We start from the raw sequence: 22,371 nt of genomic DNA, 5'->3' as shown, positions 1-22,371 counted from the left end.
ATAAAAACGTAACATGTCAAAACAATAGAAGCACAAAGCCAGAGCACCGATCAGGGCCCAGCGGTCACTTTGTTCTGAGCTTGTTTTGAGCTGTTGGTCATACCGACCCAGTGCAGCAGCGTGAAAATCTGGGAGCATCTACATCTACCTAAATGAACTAAGAAATATGTCCATATATGCAGTCGTGACTGACGCGTTTCTTTTTTTCTGAATTCATACAAACACTTTCATTTTATAGTAAATTAATTTCAGTTAGTTATTGTTTATGAACAGAGACCTACAGATCAACACAGTAAAGGAACTTATTTGTGATCCTGAGTTTAAAGCCAGTTTTTATTCAACTTGTAACTAATTTATAAAGTAATCTGAAACTTTGCTTGTGTGTAAAAGTGATTTCAGAGCCACTCGGTTCTCCCTGATGGAAACTGTTTACCTTCAGTGTTTTGTGCTTCTGATCATTTTACTGACTCATGTAGACCTGGAGTTTCCCCGTTATCTGATTAGTCAAGTGCATGTAAACATGCTGATCGGATCACTGACAAAATCTGCTTTTCTGCAGTTATCGGATTTTTGAGTGCATGTAAACGCACACACTGATGAGTTTGAGGCAGGGACGGTTATTAATCTGGACTGTGCGGCTAGAGGGCGCTGTTGTGTAACAACACACATCAGGCGGGCTGCATATGAGCGTCAACAGCTGACCAATCAGTGAACGGTCAGGAAGCGGGGGGGTTGGGCTTTGACGGAATACGGGTGGAAATACAAACAACGCAGCGGAATGCGGTGGTGCTGCCTGTGCTGAAAGCGCCCCTGGAAGGAAGCGGAGGAAACCCCACGGCTCAGTCTGCCCGCGATGTTATGGATGGTTAGCTTATTAATATCTATTAATAACTAAATATCTATCGACATGCCTTATAAACAAAAACTGGGGTAATTAAAGAAGAAACTATAAGATGTATATTCCTGTATTACTCGTTTATTACATTCTCCAATACCTGTGTAATACACTGTAGTAAACTACAGTAATTGTCCGCTTAGTAAAAGAATCCTATAGGAATGTTAAGAGATTCTGGGGATCACCTTGAAGGGGAATTCCACCTATTAAAATAAAACAAAATTCAGTGTAATTCAGTCATTCATAGTGGTTTGATGTGAAATGATTTACTGTAGAAAAACGTGGTAACTTAGAATTCTTTACAGCGGCGATAGGAACCAGGGGTCTCATTGTTCACAGTGCAAAAAATGCCTTTATTTACAAAATGGCCAGTGAACTATGTCATTTTGCTGGTGGTAAATTCATGGTAACCCTGAAACAATCCTATTTTCTTTGGGGATCATTTTTGCCTCACAATACTCCACCATGAATGGCTTTTTAAAAACATGTTTTAGGCCAAACCTTTATCTCAAATCCTACACAAAACAATTTCTCAAACATCAGGCATTGGTAACCGTATAATATCTGAGATTAGAGGTGGACGTCCGGTTCCCATCATCACCACTGTAAATAATTCGGACTAGGTATCTCTGGAACGGAACATTTCACACTAAACCACTCTGAATGGCTTGGTTGACATCTTACCCATTTAATTATGCCCAAATTTTCCCTTTTTAGTCTCTCCTAAAGTTAGTCACACCAATCTCAAACCTTAAAGCGGGAACTTCATCCTTTTGTTTAGGGTAAATTCCGCACCAACAACTTGTTAAGGTGTAAACAAAGTTGTTTAGAGTGGTTTGATGTGAAATGGAGACGGTCACTCCCACTGGCTCTTACAATGCTGATAGGATCCAGGGGTCGCAAAGTCCACAGCGCACATATAGCCATTTTATTTGCAAACCAATATGCCCAAACTGTGTGTCTCTATATTTAATGCTGATTATGCCAGTGGTGAAAAAACGTTTTCATAACCGCTTCATGTAATAACTTTCTGTGATGTAGTTTCAGAGGCTTAAAAAGCCTCAGATTATCACCACTGTGAACAATCCTGGCTGGGTTTCTCATCAAACCACTCTGAGTGACTGTCTGTACATCTAAAGCATTTAATAACGTTGAAAAACTGTTTAATCTGCTCAGAATCAAGTTCAGAATCGGTCCTGGCACACAGTAGAATTTTCACTAGTCTCTTAGCAGCTGAGACAAGTGAGGCCTTTTCTCTTTCCCTTAGTTTTCTTTAGTAATGCCACTGGGCCAAATTACTCAAAGCTAGACAAAGAATACACTGTGCGCCACTCTTTTGGGCCTCGTGTTGAATGTAGATCCGGTGAACACTTTGTAAACAGTGCAGTGTACATGGCTAATCACCTGATGGCCTACAGTTGACCGCAAACATTCAAATGTATTTAGTATACAGTACTGTGCAAACATCAAAATCCACCTTTCATGTATTAAATATTCGGTCAAAACAGCCATCGAGTGCAAGTTACTCAGTTTTCAGGAGAGATTTCTGAGGAGATATAAGATACAAGATGATCTACTTAAACATAAAATGAGATAAAAATAAGGGGAAAAAAACAGGAGTTTCCAAAACTGGAGTTCACAAAAATTTTATTCAAAGATAAAAAGAAAGTAAGTTTAGGGACTTTTAACTACCCGAGCATGACCTGGTAGACCAACCAAAACAGATAAACAGCACTTCACGCTTTCATCTTTGAGAGAGAGGAGAAAATCAAGCTGCTTCAGATCTGAAAACATCCAGTTACTGTTACAGATTAAAAGTGCTGTGTGCCCCTCCCCCCCATTTCTGGTTGGAAATGAGAAATGAAATGACTTTTTGCAGTCCTTATTTTTAGTACCATAGCCTAGACCAGAGGTCTTTAATTAAAGTTCAGTGAGGTCCATTTAAAGAAAAGCCAAGCCAAGGTCCGGAACATCATGTCTATCCTGTTTCATGACTCAGTGCCATATGCTGTAACCTGAAGTAGCCTAGTAGTTATATCAACATCTTATGTAGTCGACAACTGAATATCAAATCAAATAAAGTACAATTCAGGGATTTCAACAACATTTATTGTCAGTTTTCTCTTCTTAGAGCACGCAATGTGAAATAATCTGGCTCACTTTCTTCTCTGACTGCTGTGTCTCGCCTCCCCTGACGAGTTACGCTGATTAAAATAGGACAAATTACATAATTCTCCATAGTTTATTGGTTATAGGTCCAGGTCCACATAGGAAAGCATCTGGGTCTGGGACTCGGACCGTGATCCGCCTACTAGTGACTTCTGGACTAGATCATTTCTCATGCATAGGACTGGCACGACAATAAACCACTGCATATTCCTACTAAAGAAAGTTTATTTGACAGGAAAAAAGTAACAGCTGGTGCTCTCTACACGTAGTGATTTAGCTCAACAGTGAATCACTGCAACAATGAAAAGACTTTACAAAATGTATAAAATGCTACAATTTAAAAGTGAATGCTGCCTGAACATTCTACATGCTACAGAAGTCTAAATAAGACGTAGGTTTTCAGAAAGACGTTTTGCCTCAATCTCTACTAAACCATAATCTCATCTAAACATAGCTAATGATCAGCTGCACATCTGTTCAGGATTATGTGACTAGAAGATGCTGAGGAGAAGACAAGGCAGTGTCCGACAGTGAGGAAAAACAGGCAGAAAAGTGGGAAGTTCTCAAGAACAACAAGAAGCAGATTGTTTATAGCCTTCAGTCATCCGGCTGCTGATCACAAGGGTGCCAGTGTTGTAAGTCTCCCTCTGGTGGCAAGGTGTGCTATCACAAGAAGCCATAAACAAATTAGATGAAGGAATAAAATAAAACGTTTCACAGCAAAAATAAGAGGCATGTCAAACCGAGGAGCTTTAGAGCCAAAATGCTGCAGATGCTCTGAATTCAGTTCGTGAATTCCTCGCTAATTAGCTGGATCAGGTGTGTTTAATGAGCATCGTGCTGAAGTAGAAATAGGCCAACACTGAATGAACACAGCTAAAACTCCACTGGAGTGTTGAATGAAGCCCTACATCAGTGGTCTCCAACCCTAGTCCTGGAGAGCTGCTGTCCTGCAGAGCCTAGTTCCAACCACAATTTGCCACATCTGCTACCCAATCAACCTCTTCCCAAGTCCCTGATTGGCTGGATGAGATCTATTAGACTTAGGTAAGGGGCAAGGCAACTTACTGGGTACAGGTCTGCACTAAACTCTGAAGGAAGGTAGCTCTCCAGGACCGAGATTGAAGACCACATCTTCTTGCATGCAGCCTGATAATCCGTTCGCAATCAGACTAATAGCAAAATCAGAATAGAATACATCCATGTATATATCTCAATCAGAATAGACTAGTCTGATGCCATTCAGAATAGTTTCTATCCAACTGAACGAGGTGGGTAATGCTGTAAATTATCTGTTAAATAGAAGAATAATATCCGTGTAAACTCCTGTATCTGATTACATTCCCTATCAGAAAGTTTAAGTATGTTCTGCACATGTTTGTTCATGTCATAGTGAACATTTATAACGTTCAATGTGGCGGAACAGAAACTGGTCTGCAGAGGAGACAAAAGTTTATGCTTTGAGCTCTTAAAGACGGCGGTGGGACAGACGTCCAGCTTGTGTGTCTCAGAACACGTCTTCCTCTCGGCCTTCTTTAATAAGGAAATGTGATGTTTGTTTTCCTGAGTCTGATATCATTTTAAAACAAAAATACAAGCACAGCTTACTGCTGCTCATCTCACTCTGACTGCTGGCGATGCTCGTTGTCATGGTAACGTCTGCACTATTAGGTTTCCTACGCATGGGCATCATTTTGGATCTGATTACTTGTAGTGAGCATGTAAACAGAGATTTTCCATCAGATTGTTGAGTAGAGTGAGCACAAACACCTCCGTCTTAATCTGTAATTAGAATGAATTTAAAGGGATTGGCAAAAATCTTTGCATGTAACCACAGCCAGTAGCCATAGCTATGGGTAGCTGGACTACGTGTATGTGTCAGGCTCTGGTCCAGGTGGGCCAAAACACTGTAGATTTCAACACACTGCCTTATTAAACACACCTGATTCAGTTCACCAGCTACTTTGCAAGGCCATCATGAAGTGAATTCTGAACACTGGCTAAGCGTGAACACTAACCACAGCAGCACTTTGGCCCTTAAGGTCTCCTGTCCAACATGGTATAGACACTAAAAGTTAATTCAGTACTGGGGATTTTGTGGCTCTTCACAATGAGCACAAATTACAATTCCAAAAAAGTTGGAGCTGTACGTGAAATAGAAATAAAAACAAAAAGCAGTGATTTGTAGGTCAAATTTTAGCTGCATTTAAACAAACAGTACAAATACACTTAAAGACACAGTGTTTTACCTCAACTTTGTTACTGTTTAAAGATATTTAATGTCTGAGAACTTCACTGTATGTGAATTCACTCATTCTGAAATTGATGCCTGCAACACATTCCAAAAAGGTTGCAACAGAGACAGTTTAACACTAGGGACATTGTAAACTGTTCAAAAAACATCTTAAAGAGGTAACGCAAATCATGCTTGGGTATTAAAGGAGGGTCCAGGAAAGTGCTTTATGAGCAAGGATGGTTGAGGCTCGCCAGTTTGCCAAAAAACGCATCAGCGAATAATCCAACATTTAACATCGTTCCTCAATCAAGCATTAAAAACCAGAACGCTTTACGGAATCTCACCACATAAGCTTGTGAAGTCTTTGACAAGCCATTAGGCATTACACACCATGCATCGCTGCATTAACAAATGCAAGTTAAGACCGTACTATATACAGCAGAAGACTTGTCAAGAACATCCAGAAATGCTGCCTACTTCTCTGGGCCCAAGCTCTTCTAAAATGGACTGATGCAAAGTGGAAATGTGTATTGTAATCTGATCAGTCAAACTTTCAGATTGTTTACAGGCCAAACAAGAAATGGACCATCCAGACTGTTATAAACATAAGGTGAAAGCACTTATCAACACTAATGTATACACATTTTGGAGCAACATATGCTGCCTTCTGGACAACGTCTTTTTCAGGGATGTCCAAGCATATTTCAAACTAACATGCTGAGCCACATTCTGCATGCGTGATAACAGCATCGTTGCATCACAACCTTTTTGGAACTGAGGTTTGTATTTAACATTTAAAGAGAATGTATAATGTAAAATTAGTGGCAAATACTTACCTGCTCATCTGTTTTCTGCATATTCAGGCTTAATTTCTACCTGCAATAAAGAAGTCATAACTTTATATTTACTGTCAGCCAATCAACAGCATGTGAAACTACATCAAATCATATGATGCTACAAATCTGTGAGGGTGAAAGCCAGCACATGCTTCCACTAAGACACCTGAAGCGCCACCATAACTCTTCATCCCTTAGCTCACAGAACACCACGGACAGCTCAACATGCTTGGAGGAGCCACAACAGCTCCTTTGCAATGTCTACAGATCCACTGGAGAGAGCTGCTAGCAAGCTGATTAGGTCAAGGTATGGCAGTGCCACTGAAGAGGGTGGTGAAAACTTCCCAGCACATCACAACTCCGTTTCATCCTCTGCCCACGGACTGACCTTGCTATTTCACAATGATGTGAAATGCCAGCTACATTTTACACAATTTTTGAAGAACCAACCAGTAGAAATGGTCCGAATGTACTTGGAATAAAAGCTTGTCACAATAACGTTCATTAAAGTCAAAGAGGAATTCCAGGTGGAGATGGAGATGAAGTAAATCAGAAGGGTTTGATGAGAAATGCTCCAGAGAATCAGAATCAGCCACAGTAGTAGTGATAGAAATCAGACATCTGGTTTTAACGCTTCCAAAAGCTCCACACCAGGAAGCTTTGAACGTGTAGGTTCACTGGTGGTTTTGTATAGTAAATAAAATGTCTGTATTTGGTTTCTGATTCCTATCACCACTGCTGTAAGGAAACCCAAGCTAGTGAAATTCTCCAGAATGCACCACTCCACATCAAAAAAGAAGATAAAAAAAAAAAAAAAAAAAAAAAAAAAAAATCAATGGAATTCCCCTATAAGAAGTTTTCTTTCTTTTTGTATAAAGTTTCCAATTGGGAAATACAAATTATGATGAAAGCTATCAAATGTACTTTGGTAATGTACACAGTCATGCATTGCTTCTCATCATGCTGAGAGTGAATGAGCATTAAGTGTACGCTCAATGACAAAACAATGAAGACCTCTCACCCCTAGCTGCTTCTGGGTCGGAAACCCCCACTGGTCCCACTGGCCTTAAGAGGGGGGGGAAAGAAAGAAGACCAGCTTTAGAATAATACACAGATACTGTTCACAAAATTATGACAAGCCATGCACTTTACACTGTCTTTTAGCACGTGAACAGAAGAAAAAAAAACGATCAGCTATAAAACAAGCAGCTTTTCCTCCTCGACTCACTTTGACGACTGGCTTCCTCTGCAGCGGCACTTTCGGCCTGCAGGAAACGCAGAGAGAGAGGGAATGAACAGGAAGACAAGACAGTAAAACCTGACAGGGGATATACAAGTTTGAGAAGAGAAATACAGCACTGCAACAGTCAGAAAACACCATTAAGTTATAAGAAGATATTTCTGAGATTAGATACGACAACCCACTTGCATAAGGAAGGGAGAGGTCAGATGGAAAAAACAACAACAAAAAACAGCTAGAATTTGAAAATGATTAAAACAATACAGTGAAAATGAAGCTCCTAACAACCACCTGGAAGACCTGGTACACCACTATTCTGTCACCAACGCCTAATTAGTAAAGCTTTCATCTTTAAAAGAGAGAAGAAAATCAGGCTGCTTCAGATCTGAATAAAATCCACAGTCCATCCTTCCACTGTGAGAAGACAACTCGGCGCTATGGGTCTGAAAGGAGGTAGCTGTGAAGAGAAAAGGAAACAGACAAGAAAGCAAATCGAACAAAGAAGCTGCTGGTGTTCTCTGAACAATGGACTGACCACCCCAGAGTCCAGACTTCAATATCACTGAATGTGTTTGAGATTGCTTGGATTGGTGAGAAGCAGAAAATGCAACCAACTTCTAAGACTGAACTTTGGAGGTGTGGAAAATATCCCTGCAGATTTCTTTGAAAAACTGAAAGCAAGCCTCCTGAAAAGAATAAAAGATATCATTTCATGTTTTCTGCTTTTTTCCTTTATGCTGCAAAACGAATGGCCTTTTTGGCTGGAAATTACATAAATGAAGGGTGTTGTCTGACTTGTACATAGTACTGTATTTGTTTTATTTCAAAAATACATACACCTTATTTGAATACTGGATGAAGTAAACAAATTCAGATATTTGTATATAATAAGCAAATCAAAAATAAACCCACCCTTTAATGAAGTATTTGCCGTGATTAACCTTAGGCCTTTTGGGTCATTGGACCTCGTTATTGGCACTGCTTGCTGAGCCCATTCATCAGGAGCATGACTAATTTATAGGCTGGTGTGGGTTTCAGGCCTCGGCTGTCTGCCTGGCCCCTGGTTACGGGCCTTGAGTGGGCCAAGGGTCTCTTAAGGTGGGACATGGTATTAAGTATCTCATAAGGTGGTGAGAAGCTGTCTTGCAGTCGAGCTATTTCAAAAGCATGTCCCTCGTCTTGTTTTTCTCGACTCGGTGCATGTGCGGTCAAGCCCTGCATAAGGATAACCCACATTAGGAAGCTTATCTATAGTGCTAGGCTACAGTGTATAGTGCCTATGTATAGTATCACTAGAGATGAGGCAACACCAACTGTACCACAGTATAGATATTTAAACCTATTAAAGGAAATAACTACCAAGTTGTAAAATTAGCTTTAAAAAATAAATAAAAAAATCTAATCACTTCACTAAAGACGAGCATCTAAAACTACATTTGAACTTCTCAAACACCCTGCTCACCCCACAGATTCACACATCTAACTCATCATCACACAGTGTGAGTGCAATTTCAGGACAGATTTGTTACAGGACTGGATCAAATTCATAATTTTTTTTTTCTACTATATCCAACCAAGTCTGCTAATATTGTTTTTTGCATTAATAAAGTTAATAAACTGAATACTGTTACCTCCATTCTAAAAGCATTACAAACCATACGTAGCTTGTACTGATTGACCAGACTGTTCTCCTAAAATCACACAAGGATTTATAAAAGAAAGAACTCTAGTTTTTTAGGTGTCCTTTCAATAATGACAAACAGTGTTCAGAGGTCAGAGACCACCCTTCTTTTACTTAATCTACAAACAGCCATTTAGTACAAGTTATTCATTGTACAGATAAACTTACCCAGAAGCATCAACAATTTAAATAATTTTTTTTTCAGTATTTAGTATATCCAACCATGGCCTTTCAGTTTTTCAAAGAAATCTGCAGGGATTATTTTTCCTCACCTCCAAAGTTCAGTCTAAGAAGTTGGTTGCATTTTCTGCTCCTCACAAAACAAGTAATTAAACACAACACATTCAGTGATGCTGAGGTCTGCACTCTGGGGTGGTCAGTCAATTGTTCTAACACCAACAGCTTCTTTGTTTGATTAGCAAACATTCTTCCTTTTTATCCAATTCCTTCTATTTCCCCATCATCTTTGAGAGCTACACATCCTTTCAGACCCATAGTGCTGAGTTGTCTTCTCAGCGGATGGACAAAAACAGATTTTTTCAGATCTGAAGCAAGAGAGGAACTCTCAAAGATGGAAGATTTAAAACTCTTTATGGTGTGGGAACAGTTTTGGTGGTCTACCAAGTCTTGCAGGTGGTTGTTAGGAATCCCATTTCCTTTATATCTTAACTCCAGCTTTGGAAACTTTTTCATTTTTTTCTTTTAACATTCCCTTTCCTTATGCAAGTGGATTATCCTTTATGGTCACAGACATCTGTACAGTACTGTACATGATTTTGCTCTCCATCAATACCTCTAGAACTAAAAATCAATATTGTTGTGTGACACCAATAACAGTCCACCAATGTACCGATGTACCAAAGCACCACGTGTGGTTTCAAAATAGTGTAACAAATGTACTTATAAATACACAGCCAATTACTTATTATAACACCCTTCATTGCAGAATCTAAATCTAGAGCTATAATTACCTTAGCTTGTGAGGCACACACCCTGTCCAACCAACAAGATTTGCATTTGGTCAGCTGGGAATTCGTTAAGATGCTCCAAGGAGAAACTTTAGCAGTTGCAAATGATTTATAATGCTTGAATAAATCACCTTAAGATTTTATATATAAATTGTTTCAGCTCATTATAAAATCATTGGTTTCAGCAAAGAAAGGGTTTGGGAAATGGTTAAAACAGAATTTTGGCATAGTCTAGGCAGTGGGATCCAAATAACTGACCTAGACCTTCAGGCATTAGCCATTCAAGTGTATTGGGGCAGAATGTTTTGGTTACACATGGATCAGCTATTCATTTTTTTCACAAAAGAAGCCCTTCCAGTCATCCAACAAACACTCACTGATGACAATAAAGATCCCCATGAGGAAGAGCACTGCAGCGAAGATCAAACCCCCAATCCGCACAGATTCATAGTCTGAAAGGAGCAGACAAACGAGTATATCAACATTACCACAGGAAAATGCATCTAAAAAGTTAAGGATGTGGAAATTGTGCCATGTCTTTTTCAATGTTTGTTGCTCGAGAAGGCATGAAGGAAAGGAAATGTGGAACTGGAGGTGATGCACGTTAGACTACAACATAACATGACGTGTTATACAAATATTCAGTTATATTTGACGTTATGTTGCAAATGATAAACTGACTTTCAAAGGCCAAAATACAGTCTGTAATCAGTGTTTCCACAAAACGGACTACGCAACCTGTTTAATCATGGATACTTAAACAACACAAGCCAACTGTATGTGCATTACAAAGAGAACATAATTAGTCTTGTTTAACTCGAAACCCAATTTCGAAAAAAGTTTGAACATAAATAAAAACAGACAACTCATTTGCAAATCCTTTAGGATCTGCATTCAACAAAAAAAACTGTACAAAAACAAGATATTTTGTGTTTAATACAATTGAACATTTTTGGTTTTGTGTACAGATGCTTATTCTAAATTTGACGCCTGCAACATGTTCTAAAAAAGTTGGGACAGGAGCTTATTTACCACTAGATTACATCACCTTTGAACATTGTTAAAAGCAGTGACCATTTGAGAACTGAGGACACCAACTGTTATAGTTGTGAAAGTGGAATTTCTCTCCAATTCTTCCTGAATATAACATTTCAGCTGGGGTCTTGTTGTTTATTGTATTTCATAACACGCCACACCTTCCCAATGGGAGACAGGTCTGCCTGCAGGCAGGCCAGTCCAGCACCTGCACTCTCTTACTATGAAGCCATGCTGTTGGCTTTCTATGAAGCGATGCAAGTTACTCACTGACCCACCCTCATACAATAACAGACTGCTGGTAACAATGAGGATGGTTTCTTCGTCTCAGATGAAAAGTCAATGGCATTCTGGGCTCATTAGCCATGTTCAGAAACATAGCTGACTTCTCTACATTCACTCACGAAAGCTCTTTTGTACTCGTACTCATACTGCTGCAAAATTGTAGACCCTGTATCATGGGATGGCCATGCTTATTTCAACATGACAACACCAAACCACATTGAGAGTACAGGCGCTAAACCGCACATTATGTATGTATGTATATACATACACATACACACACACACACACACACACACACACACACACACACACACACACACACACACACTCTCAATAAATGACGACAACAGAGACCCAGAACTGAGGAGCTGAAATGTCACACCAGGGAAGAATGTGGAAAAAAAACTCAATTTTCAGAACTACAACAGCCGATGTTCTCACTTCCCAAATGATTACTGAATCCAGCTTGGTTCGGAACGTGTTGCAGGCTTCAAACCTGGAATGAGCATATTAACATCAAATATCATATTTTGGAACTGTTTTCACTTTAAATGGTACATGTCAAAGAGAATTTAATAATCACTGCTTTCTGTTTTTATTAGCATTGTGTTCTAACTTTTTTTACGAACTGAGGTTTGTACATACGTGTAAGCATGTACACATTTAAAGAGGAATAACAGCCGGTTTCCTCCATTTTCACCTTTTCTCTACTCAAAGAACATGTTTACATGCACTTAATAATCTGATCATAATCGTATTTTGGCAGTTATTTGAAAGTTCAGGTGGTCAGGTAAACAGCATACTTTCTAATAAGGCTCACCCAATTGGAAGACCACTTAAGGATGTATAATGAATCAATAATAAATTACTTTAAATATAATTAATTGCAAACATTCTAGTGAATCTTACATCCCACTCATACAAAAGTCAATATTTATATTTGTATGCAACATTTATGTGCATATGTGACAATTAAAAATGCTAAACTGAGGACGCTGATGATGGAGTTTGGATATCTTTAACAGGCTGTACAGAAGCATGGCCCTGGGGTGAGTGTTTTCCATCTACTTTAGGAAAACCGATGGAAAACACAAACCCTCACTGACTTCTCCAGATGTTTCCTGAGAGGGGGTCCTTCATCGCAACCTCCACATAAGCTCAACACCTCCCAATACAACAAACACAGTGTCCACATAGAGTATTTGGTTTCGCCAAATCATACCCATCCATCAAGTTCATGAGTCATGCATACAACCAGCAAGTGACATTCTCAGAAAGTACTTATGCATCAAAAAAAATAGCAGGTGGAGAAAACTATACTGAAACTGTGTGGTGCCTCTCTGTGTCACCACACCCTGTCCATCAGGACATTGAATCTCCTCTTTCCGCTATACCTGAAGATTCTCTAAATAGATGTAATTTATCCCCACTTACCATAATGAAATGGGCTGTCGTACTCTGGTGGGAAAGAGAAACGAATAAAAAAAAGACTTGAGTCTAAACGCTGAGACCCTGCACCATATTCACATGGCTACTAAAAGCAAGATGAGGTTCTACATACACATAGAATATCTCAAGTATTAGAAAGACATAGACTTCATGACTTCCAGACCTACACAAATATGCAAAGACAATGTGACATATATTCAATTCTGAGGAAGCCTAGCTTTACTTCTAGGCCTGATTTTCCAAAACCATCATGGCTATAAGACTTGAAGAAAAGGTGTTCAAAAGAGTCCAGAGTGACATTCCTTAAAGGAATAAGTCCATAAAATCGTTTTCTTCACCTGTGTTCCTTATTTTGCTTCTTTAGTTTCACACTGGAGCGGTGAGGCTCATGTTCAAAAGTCAGTGACCGCGCCTCATTTGTTTAATTTACAGTCAGTAATCAGAATTCTCAGAGCATGTGTACTCTTACTCGGATTTCTTTCGCATTTTGAAGCAATGATAAAACCTACTACGTGCCTGATGAATTGAAGGATTTAAATATCCTTCATATTCTAGATGATGTATGTTCGTAGTTTCAGATAAAGTTGGTGTGATGTTTATTAAAAAGTTTTAAAAGTTTTACATTATTGTAACATAATACATTATTCCATTACTTCCTCTGTGAGGCTGGTTGCAAAGCAGAAATCCAATTACTTCCTGATCCATGTGGACCAAGTGTTTTCCCATTATCTGATTACTCAAGTGCATGTAATCGCAATGATCGGACTACTGTCAAAATATGATTTTCTGCAGTTATCGGATTAGTAAGTGCCTTTAAATGCACTCACTGATTTCTAACATCTGATTCAAATCTGGTAAGGCTACCACTAATACTCGCAGTCATTGACATAACTTCCAGAAAACCTAGAGTGATGTTTTTTTATTCCCTCTCAAAATAGTTTCTACCTAGATAACACAAAGAAGAAAAGATAGTTTAATCATTTGTTTTCGTTTAAACTTACTAAAATAAGAGAATTACTACAATGCTAATTTAAGTACACAGTTTGTGAAATGCTGACTGGTGCTGTCTCTTACATTAGGTACCTTGTAGCTCCAACGCAAAACTAAAGTCACCTTAGATCACTAAACATTCTACATTCTGGATAATGGAGGAACTATTCAGCTGTGACGATTTGACTACAATGCCTTCAGTAAAACAGGCCTTAAGTATGTACACCTACCATCTAAGGAGTTTTCACACTTTCTGCAGTGCCCCTGACAGTGCTGGGCCTAATGGAATGCACTCTAAGAGGATAACAACTCGCTACAAAAGTGACCAACATTTTCCTTCACCTGCTGCGGCTCAAGCCCTGCCGTCTCAAACTCTGACACATTCTGGTTCACTTCAAACAGAGCTAGTGCTGGCCTGGCCTCGCAGGAACACACTTTCAATTGCTTCCGAAAGCAGTGCTGAATTAGTTCAATGTAAATACATGTGACGTTAAAAGATTCTTACCATGGATGTCATCCATTGTGGAGGCTAGACAGAGAAAGAGAGAGAGAAAAAAAGGGATCATTATAGAAATGCTGGAAGATTTTCACTGCACTACAATAATCTGTTGCTAAAGTTATACTACTGATAAACAATTATGCTGACAAAGCAAATTTTTTTCTGTGAATAGATGTGCCAGACCTGCATATCTGAGCATTACATAACAACAAAATGACATTTTCATGCACTAAATTGTGCACATACACACACGTATACAAATGCACACATTCCTTCATTGCTATTATGTTTATGTATTGCGGTCAAGCCGATCCAGGCATATTTTAAAAGGAATTTCCAAAATGTTTGATTGAAATGTTCAAGATTAGAGTAATTTGATGCAAAATGCTCTGTCAGCTAGAAATGAGGTACAGTGGTGGTGACTGGAACAAGACGTCCGAGTTTTATTGCTCTAAGAACTACATCACAGAAAAGCTGTTATATGAAATTTGCAGTATGATGCCCAAGACAGTTTTACTAGTAGGTTTTGGCCTAAATCATATTTTTAAAATCCATTCATGGTGGGAGAGTACAGGAGGCCATTCTAAGGCCCAAAAACATGCATTTGTTCAGATTTACCACTGTTAATACACAAGACACACATGGGATTAGTTATTATTAGTAAACAGAATGACTATTTGTGTGGTAGACATCACACTCCCTGATTCCCATCACCACCGCTGCTTAGAAATTAATTAGTTGATCACATCAAACGACTTTGAAGGACTTTGTTTAATGGCTTGCTCAACCATTTAATTATGCAGAAGTTCTGAAAACATTTGGACTGGATATTTTTTAAAAATAGACCAGCGTTTTGATTGTGCTTCAATTGTGGTCACAATTCATGTAAACTAGGGCATGTGGCTGGAAGCCCAGTGGTAAAAGAGGTGCGCCAGCAAACGGAAGTGGACACTGAACAGCTCCCAGACTGAACACAGTTGCAGAGATAAATGACAAAATTTTCTTTTAGGATCAATAAAGTATAAACATAATACACTGTAAAATAAGAGCAACATACTTTAGTTTAGTTTACATTAGACAGTAGGTTAAATGCAAATAAAATAAAAAGCAATGACTTGTAACCGTTTTACAGGTATTAAATTAGAAACAACAGAAAAAGGAGATATTTCATATTTTACCCAATCGACTTTAACGATTTTTGTAAATATACGCTAAATTGGATGCCTGCAATGCATTAAAAAAAAAGTTAGGACAGGGCCAATGCAAGACTGGGACGACCAAAACCAAAAACACCTTTTTTGGAACTTTCCACAGGTAACCAAGTTAATAACTGACACGTGGTGCTATCATGATTGGGTATAAAAATAAAAAAATAATTAATTATTAATCCATAAATGCTCAGTTCCCATTTTGTGAAAAACTAGAGAAGTGAATATTTCAACGGTTAAAGAACGTTTCTCAACAGATGACTACAAGGATTTTAGGGATTCACCATTGTAAAGGGCAATGCTGAAAAACAGTACTGAATATGATTCAACGCCTTCAGAAAGCACTTCACCAAAACCGGACATGTTCCTGGAATAAATATAACCACATGGGCTCAGGTCTGATGAGTGCACTTTTCAGATTGTTTTTGGAAATAATGGATGTTGTGTTCCCTGCGACCCTGAGGGAGAAGCGGCTTAGAAAGTGGATGGATGGATGGATGGATGGATGGATGGACGGACGTACGTTGTGTTCTCCAGGCAAATGGATAGAGAAAAGAAAAAAAAAAAAAAACACCCATATTGTTGCCAAACAGCAAGTTAAAAAGTCAGCATCTTGGAAGGTGTCAATAATGCTGAGAGGTGCAAATGCATTTTGGAGCAACATATGCTGCCATCTAGACGACGTCTATTTCAGGGAGACAAGACAATGCCAAACCACAATCTGTACACGTTACAACAGTGTGGCTTTGTAGTAAAAGAGTGCAGGTGCTAGGCTGACATGCTTGCTGTCCAGACTGGACAACAGAGATCCCAGACTGTTGAGCAGCTGCATTATATCAAGCAAGAATGGGGAAAAAATTCCAGTTTCACAACAACCACCGTTGGCATCCTTAGTTCATAACCAAATATCACACATTGTTAAAAAGAAAGGTAATGTGGCCCCTGAGTGGCACAACTATCTAAGTTTTAGCCCCATCACCAGGAGGTTGCGAGTTTAATCCCTGGTGATGCTACAGCCATCCTTGGCTGGGAGTCTAAGCGAGCACAATTGGCCTTGCTCTCTCTGGATGGGTAAGATGCACCCCCATCTCTTCCCCCAGTCAGCCAGTGCAATGCTAGTCAGCACAGGCATCTGTTAGCTGATGTAACAGATTGAGCGTGTTCGGGTGTCCAATGACGTTGCATGAACAGGAGTTTGAAAAGATGAGGTGGTGCTTCACAGGTCTCAGGATAAGCCTCTGCTAGCCTTCACCCTTCTAGTTGTAACCAGGGTGGTGAAATTGGAAACAACTACATTGGTGAGAAAATGGGGTAGAAATAAAAGATGTAATACAGCGGTAAACAAGCTTTTGTCCTAACTTTTTTGGAATATGTTGCAGATACCCATTACAAACAATAAGACTAATTAGTTGATGCATTAAATATCTTGTCTTTGCACTGGTTCTAGTTGAACATAGGTCAAAATGGACTTGCGAATCACTGCCACATTTTTTCAACTCTTCCAACTTTTTAGGACTGGGTTTGTACGTAAGGGGGCAATACAGCAGAACAGACTGAATAACGGCAGTGGCTAAATCAGGTAACCTCAAGAAAGCAACATCCACAAAAGTCACAACATGGTGCAATACACAACATACAACAGTGCAGGTAGCATTTCACAGCAGCACAACAGCAATGCACAAACAAAACAAAAAGCCCCCCAGAGTTCAAAACATTTCCTGCTCACGCTGACAGTGAGTAAGCATCTGTAACCAACTAAATAAATACTAAAAACTAAATAACGTAAAGATAACAGATTACATGTTGGAAAACAGAATGTCTCTTGGAAGTGAAGAACATTTCAGTGAAGTCAAATACGGTGTAGTAAAATAAATGTCATACAAAGCGTGCAAATCTATTCTGAAATGGCTCCAGCAAAACAGCGTCCAGTCATCTCATGCAGGATAAAAGTACTGCACGGATTGATGTTAAATTGTTTTCAGATGTTATCGGGTTGATGAAGTTGTAAAATACGTTGTCAAAGTCTGTAAAAATGCTGTCATAAAGTCGCAAATGTACCATTTGTTCATGCCACCCATAAACACAGTGTTTAATGCGGAAACCTTCAGCTAGTGACATACGAAATGTGTTACCCAGGCAAATATTCCCTACTCAGAATCATATAAACAGCGACAAAAATGGGAAACTAGATTCCAGAATTGAGAAAACAGGTAAGGTGATGGGTAGAACCATGAAATAGCTCTTTCGTGGAATTTTACCTAACAGCTTCTGGTCATTGTTAACCGCCACTTTGGCACTCTAAAGAAATCTTCATTGCACGGCATGCAATTCTGAAGAGCCGTCCATATAAAGTAAACATTCTGTAGCAATTACAAGGTTAGCAAGGGGTTGATGGTATAACAATAAGGTTTAAGCTATTATATTTAAAAATTAACAGTATTTCAAAATTTTGAAATACTATTTTACGTCTGAACAGGCAAATAAACATATTCCACCCATGTACATATTAGAGGGTCTTACTGATGGGGCTGTGAGAGATCACTGATAGGAAGAAAAACCCCAGAAAAATGAAGCCTGACAGAGCTACACACACACCACAGAACACATTCAGTTTCACCTTTCGGGCAGTCTTACACCAGTCCCTCGACTTTGCGCTCAGTTTTCTTCTGAAAGCGTGTTTTAGTGTCAGTTAAGTGGAACCAAGCATGTGCTGTGTGGCGTGTCTGGCCTGCTACACAAGCTTTCGTTAGCTTAGCCAAAATCCCACAGTCCAAAACATCACCGAACAGGTTTGATATTGGCCTTCTGTCAATCCAGCACTGGTCACTCGACTTCTTGCTCTCTCAGACATGGGTTTATCATCTAAACTTGTGTCAGCAGAGCAGCAGTCAGTCAGAATCAAACCTGTACTGTGGTGTGTGGCTCAGTTTGGCTGTGTAGCCTGCTTACTAAGCTAACATTGAGTTAGCTAATCAGGCTACGGTCCCAAGGATCAGAGGTTTAATTTCATCTTTCCGTCACTCCAACACTGGTCATTCGACTTCTTGCTCTCTCAGGCATGAGATTATCATCTAAACTTGTGTCAGCAGACCTGCAGTCAGTCAGAATCAAGCCTGTACTGTGGTGCCACCCTGTAGGCTGCTCGCTAAGCTAACGTTTAGCAACTCAGGCTACAGATTTAAATACCACAGAACAGATTTTTTTTTAATCTCTCTCTCCCTTCAGCACCAGTTGCTCAAATTTACTCTCAGATTTCAGACAGGATCACCTAAACTTGTGTCTGAGCTTCGTAAGAATCAAACACCAAAATTACTAATCGCTAGCAAAGCTAATACTAACCAGCTCCTCTCTCCTAGTTAACAGCACTGCTTAACATTTAGCAACTATTACATGGTTTGACAATTATTTTAAGATGCCTTAAAATCATGTTCTTACTTGGTGACTGTGTAGACCAAGTACTCTTTTTGTTTTGCTGCTGTTATTAAACTATCGCAGGAATTTTTTTGGTGTAAAATGGGCTTAAAGCTACATGCCTGCCAATCTAACAATCTATCAGGTGCTGCTTGTGAGCTGATTTGGTCCATTTTGTCATCACAGCCCTTAATGCATTTACTGAAGATTTTCAATAACAGAATGTCAATAAAACTACGATTTACTGTGCAGCCCTTAAGTCAGATCAAAGCGTGCGCTTGCTGGAGCCCTAAAATAAGTATGTCGCAAAGGTCAAGTTGTTCTCAGAAATCCACCGAGACGGCAACATACCGTCACAGGGCCGCTTGTGAGAGGCACAAAAGATACTTTTGTGCACTGCTCAGAAAGGTTTCTCAAATTGCCCATAATCTTGGTCATTTCACTTATGTTAGCACTTTGAACACTTCTGTTGGCTTTGATCAAGGGCTCTATTTATCAGAAAAGTCTCATCATTTTAAAACCTTTTCTACAGAGAACTTCATATACTCAAGACTGCACACGATTTGAGCTGATTTGGAAGAGAGAGAGAGAGAGAGAGAGAGAGAGAGAGAGAGAGAGAGAGAGAGAGAGAGGTGTCTGATGATCTATTCAGAAAGGCATCATCAAAGGAAATGTAAATATAAGCTCATTTGCATAAACATATACTGCACAATATACCATTATTTCTCTTCTATGTGTTTTAAGCGAAATGTAAATAATTGGAAAATGAAAGAGTGGAGTCTCATACCTCATTAGCTTGAAGCAGCTCACTCACAGGACTTGTCATTTGAGACTTATGTTGAAAAAGTACTCATTTCTTTCTTTTCAAAAGCCTGCTTTTGTTCATCTTAGCGCAAACTCAAAACACTCCATTTCTAGCAGCATGAGAAGACTTTTAGTACTTAAGTGTGTGGGACAAAACAAATATTGCACCATTGTGCTACGTGAAAAACATGCATAATGAAGAGCTAAACTGCAGAGGCAGGGTGGGATATAATGATACCTTTTTAAGCGGTATACTTTGCCGTCACTGACTATCATTCAGTGGCACTTTATATACAAATGTGGGTGTTTTGTACAATGTTTAAAATAACATTTTGAAAATACAGAATAATAACTAGCAATTTAATCTGAAACCATAGAAACTATATAAAACCAATCCCAAAAAAGTTGGGAAAGTATGTGAAATGCAAATAAATACAGAAAACAGTGACATTCAAATCCACTTGGACCTGTATTTAAATGAAAGCAAGACATATTCAATGTTTTAGCTCATCAGCTTCATTGTTCTTTTGTAAACATATGCTCATTCGAAAATCTGAAAACATCCAGATAGGGAAATTTATGGGTTGAGGGTCTACACTTTGCCAAAAATGCAAGTTCTATAACAGAATTTTGCAGGGATTGTAGGTATTTCAGATGCAGGGAAACAGTAGAGGAACCGCTGCGAGGCCAAAAATTATGACTGAATGCCTTGGGAGTTATTTAATAAACAGTCAATAAATAATGTTTGCTGCTGCATCCACAAATGTGAGTTAAAACTGCACAGTTAAGACTGTACTAAGCATGGTGGAAGCCAGAAACCAGAACCAGAAATGCTGCTGACTTCTCTGGGCTCAAGCTCATTTGAAATGGACTGTACTTTGTGGTCTGATGAGACAACCTTTCAGACTGTTTATGGACATAATGGACATTGTGTTCATGGAGTCAAAGATGTAAAAGACCATCCAGGCTGTTATCAGCATAAAGCTCAAAAGTCAGCGTCTATCGTATGGAGGGGGTGCATAAGTGGGCAACCTGTACATCTGTAAAAGAAACATTACACTGCAAGATACATATATACACTCTGAAGCAACGTATCCTGCCTTTTAGACAACGTCTTTTTCAACAACTGCCATGTTTATTTCAACATGACATCACCAAGCCACATTCTGCATGTATTACAAACAGTAATGGCTGTCTCCTATTAAAAACATGTGGTGCATTATGAAGGGTAAACAACTGAAGACCTGTGTGAAAAATTTTGATTTCAAAACAGGACCAGTTTGTGTCTTCAGTCTTCAAACATTTATTAAGTGCTGTTAGAAGGAAAGGTGATGTGACACAGCAAACATGCTCTTCTTGTCCATACTTTTTAGGAATGTGTTGTAGGCATCGTACTGGGAATGAGCATATATTTACAAAAGAAAACGTTCAAACAATAAAACATCAAATAATGTTAATAGTTGTGTATTGTTTTTTTCTTATAGGTCAAACAGAATTACCCGTTCACTGCTTTCTGTTTTTATTGGCATTTCACACCAACTTTTTTGGTTTGTAAATGAAGTATAACTCAAAGAAAGGGCAGGGCCTCATACTTCATAAGCTTTTAACAACAAGTACAGTTTGCAGCTCGTTTATGTTATTATTTTTGCATGAATGTAAGTGACTTCTTAAAGCACTCAATTCTTTCTATTCAAATCACTGCTTTTATTCATCTATCCCAGCTGTTGTCAGGTGGAAGGCAGGATACACTCTGGACAGGTCGCCAGTCCATCACAGGGCAGCCAGACAAACACACACATTCACTTACGCTCACACCTTGGGGCAATTTGTGTGTCCAATTAGTCTGACTGCATGTCTTTGGACTGTGGGAGGAAACCGGAGTATCTGGAGATGGAGTAGAAACCCACGTAGAACCAGGGGAGAACATGCAAACTCCACACAGAAAGGACCCTGGTCACCTGGCTGGGGAATCGAACCCAGGCCCTTCTTGCTGTGAGGTGGCAGCGCTAGCCACCGCACAGCCAAAATTCAGAGTAATAACCAGCAATTTAATCTCAAACCATAGAAATTGTACCAAATAAGTGGTCGATAGAATCTATCATTTTTTTTTTATTAAGGGACAAAAAGTCAAGTGAATATCTTGCAACAGAGACTGACACTCATATTATTATATTTAGATGTTCATTCATGTTGATCTATTACAAATTATTTTGATTTTATTTACTTATTTTGTTTAACCATTCCACAATGCTTGAAACAAATTGGGATGTTTATATGAAATTGTTCATTGTTCCCACACAAAGGGTTCTATATAGTACCAAATTAAGGTTGTGACGGAGTTTTTGAATAAAAATTCCCTTAATCAGTAACCAAATAGGATAGATATTGTAATCAATAACCAAACAGGTAGTATTGGCTAACAGAGACTATCAATTTCCTCACAAAGGGTGGGCCTTAGTCTGTCTGCATAGGAGATTCTAGACATTAGAAAGCCTCTGGGTTCAAAGACAGACCTGTGTGCACCTACTGACCCAGTGAAGAGAGGTACAAGTTGACCTTGATAGGTACAGCAGACTGGTAAAAACCGGCTGAAACCAGTTTTTAGGAGTGAGCTCATCATGAGCTCAAATTCTCACAATTTGAGAAGGTGAAGGTGGGAGGACAT

General features: G+C 39.1%; 1 protein-coding gene across 9 annotated transcripts in view; it reads right to left on the bottom strand.

Moving 5' to 3' along the window:
• Positions 1 to 2,525: 2,525 nt before the first annotated feature.
• Positions 2,526 to 22,371, bottom strand: part of fxyd6l (FXYD domain containing ion transport regulator 6 like) — a 29,911-nt gene continuing 10,065 nt past the window's right edge. For 3 of the 9 annotated variants that reach the window (XM_037536302.1, XM_037536300.1, XM_037536307.1), the window contains 8 exons: positions 14,290 to 14,313; positions 12,780 to 12,803; positions 10,403 to 10,477; positions 10,029 to 10,050; positions 7,365 to 7,401; positions 7,158 to 7,201; positions 6,137 to 6,176; positions 2,526 to 3,727 (listed from right to left, as the gene is read on the bottom strand). In XM_037536302.1, coding sequence (XP_037392199.1) covers positions 7,160 to 7,201; positions 7,365 to 7,401; positions 10,029 to 10,050; positions 10,403 to 10,477; positions 12,780 to 12,803; positions 14,290 to 14,313 — 224 coding nt within the window. In that variant the 3' untranslated portion in view covers positions 2,526 to 3,727; positions 6,137 to 6,176; positions 7,158 to 7,159. The remainder of the gene's footprint in view (positions 3,728 to 6,136; positions 6,177 to 7,157; positions 7,202 to 7,364; positions 7,402 to 10,028; positions 10,051 to 10,402; positions 10,478 to 12,779; positions 12,804 to 14,289; positions 14,314 to 22,371) is intronic. The other 6 variants (XM_037536306.1, XM_037536310.1, XM_037536305.1 and 3 more) reach the window with 3 other exon arrangements.

The sequence above is a fragment of the Pygocentrus nattereri genome, chromosome 3 (assembly GCF_015220715.1).
Source record: "Pygocentrus nattereri isolate fPygNat1 chromosome 3, fPygNat1.pri, whole genome shotgun sequence".
NCBI lineage: Eukaryota > Metazoa > Chordata > Actinopteri > Characiformes > Serrasalmidae > Pygocentrus > Pygocentrus nattereri.
The sequence above is the reverse complement of the archived record's forward strand: the minus strand, read 5'-3'. Positions and strand labels throughout refer to the sequence as shown.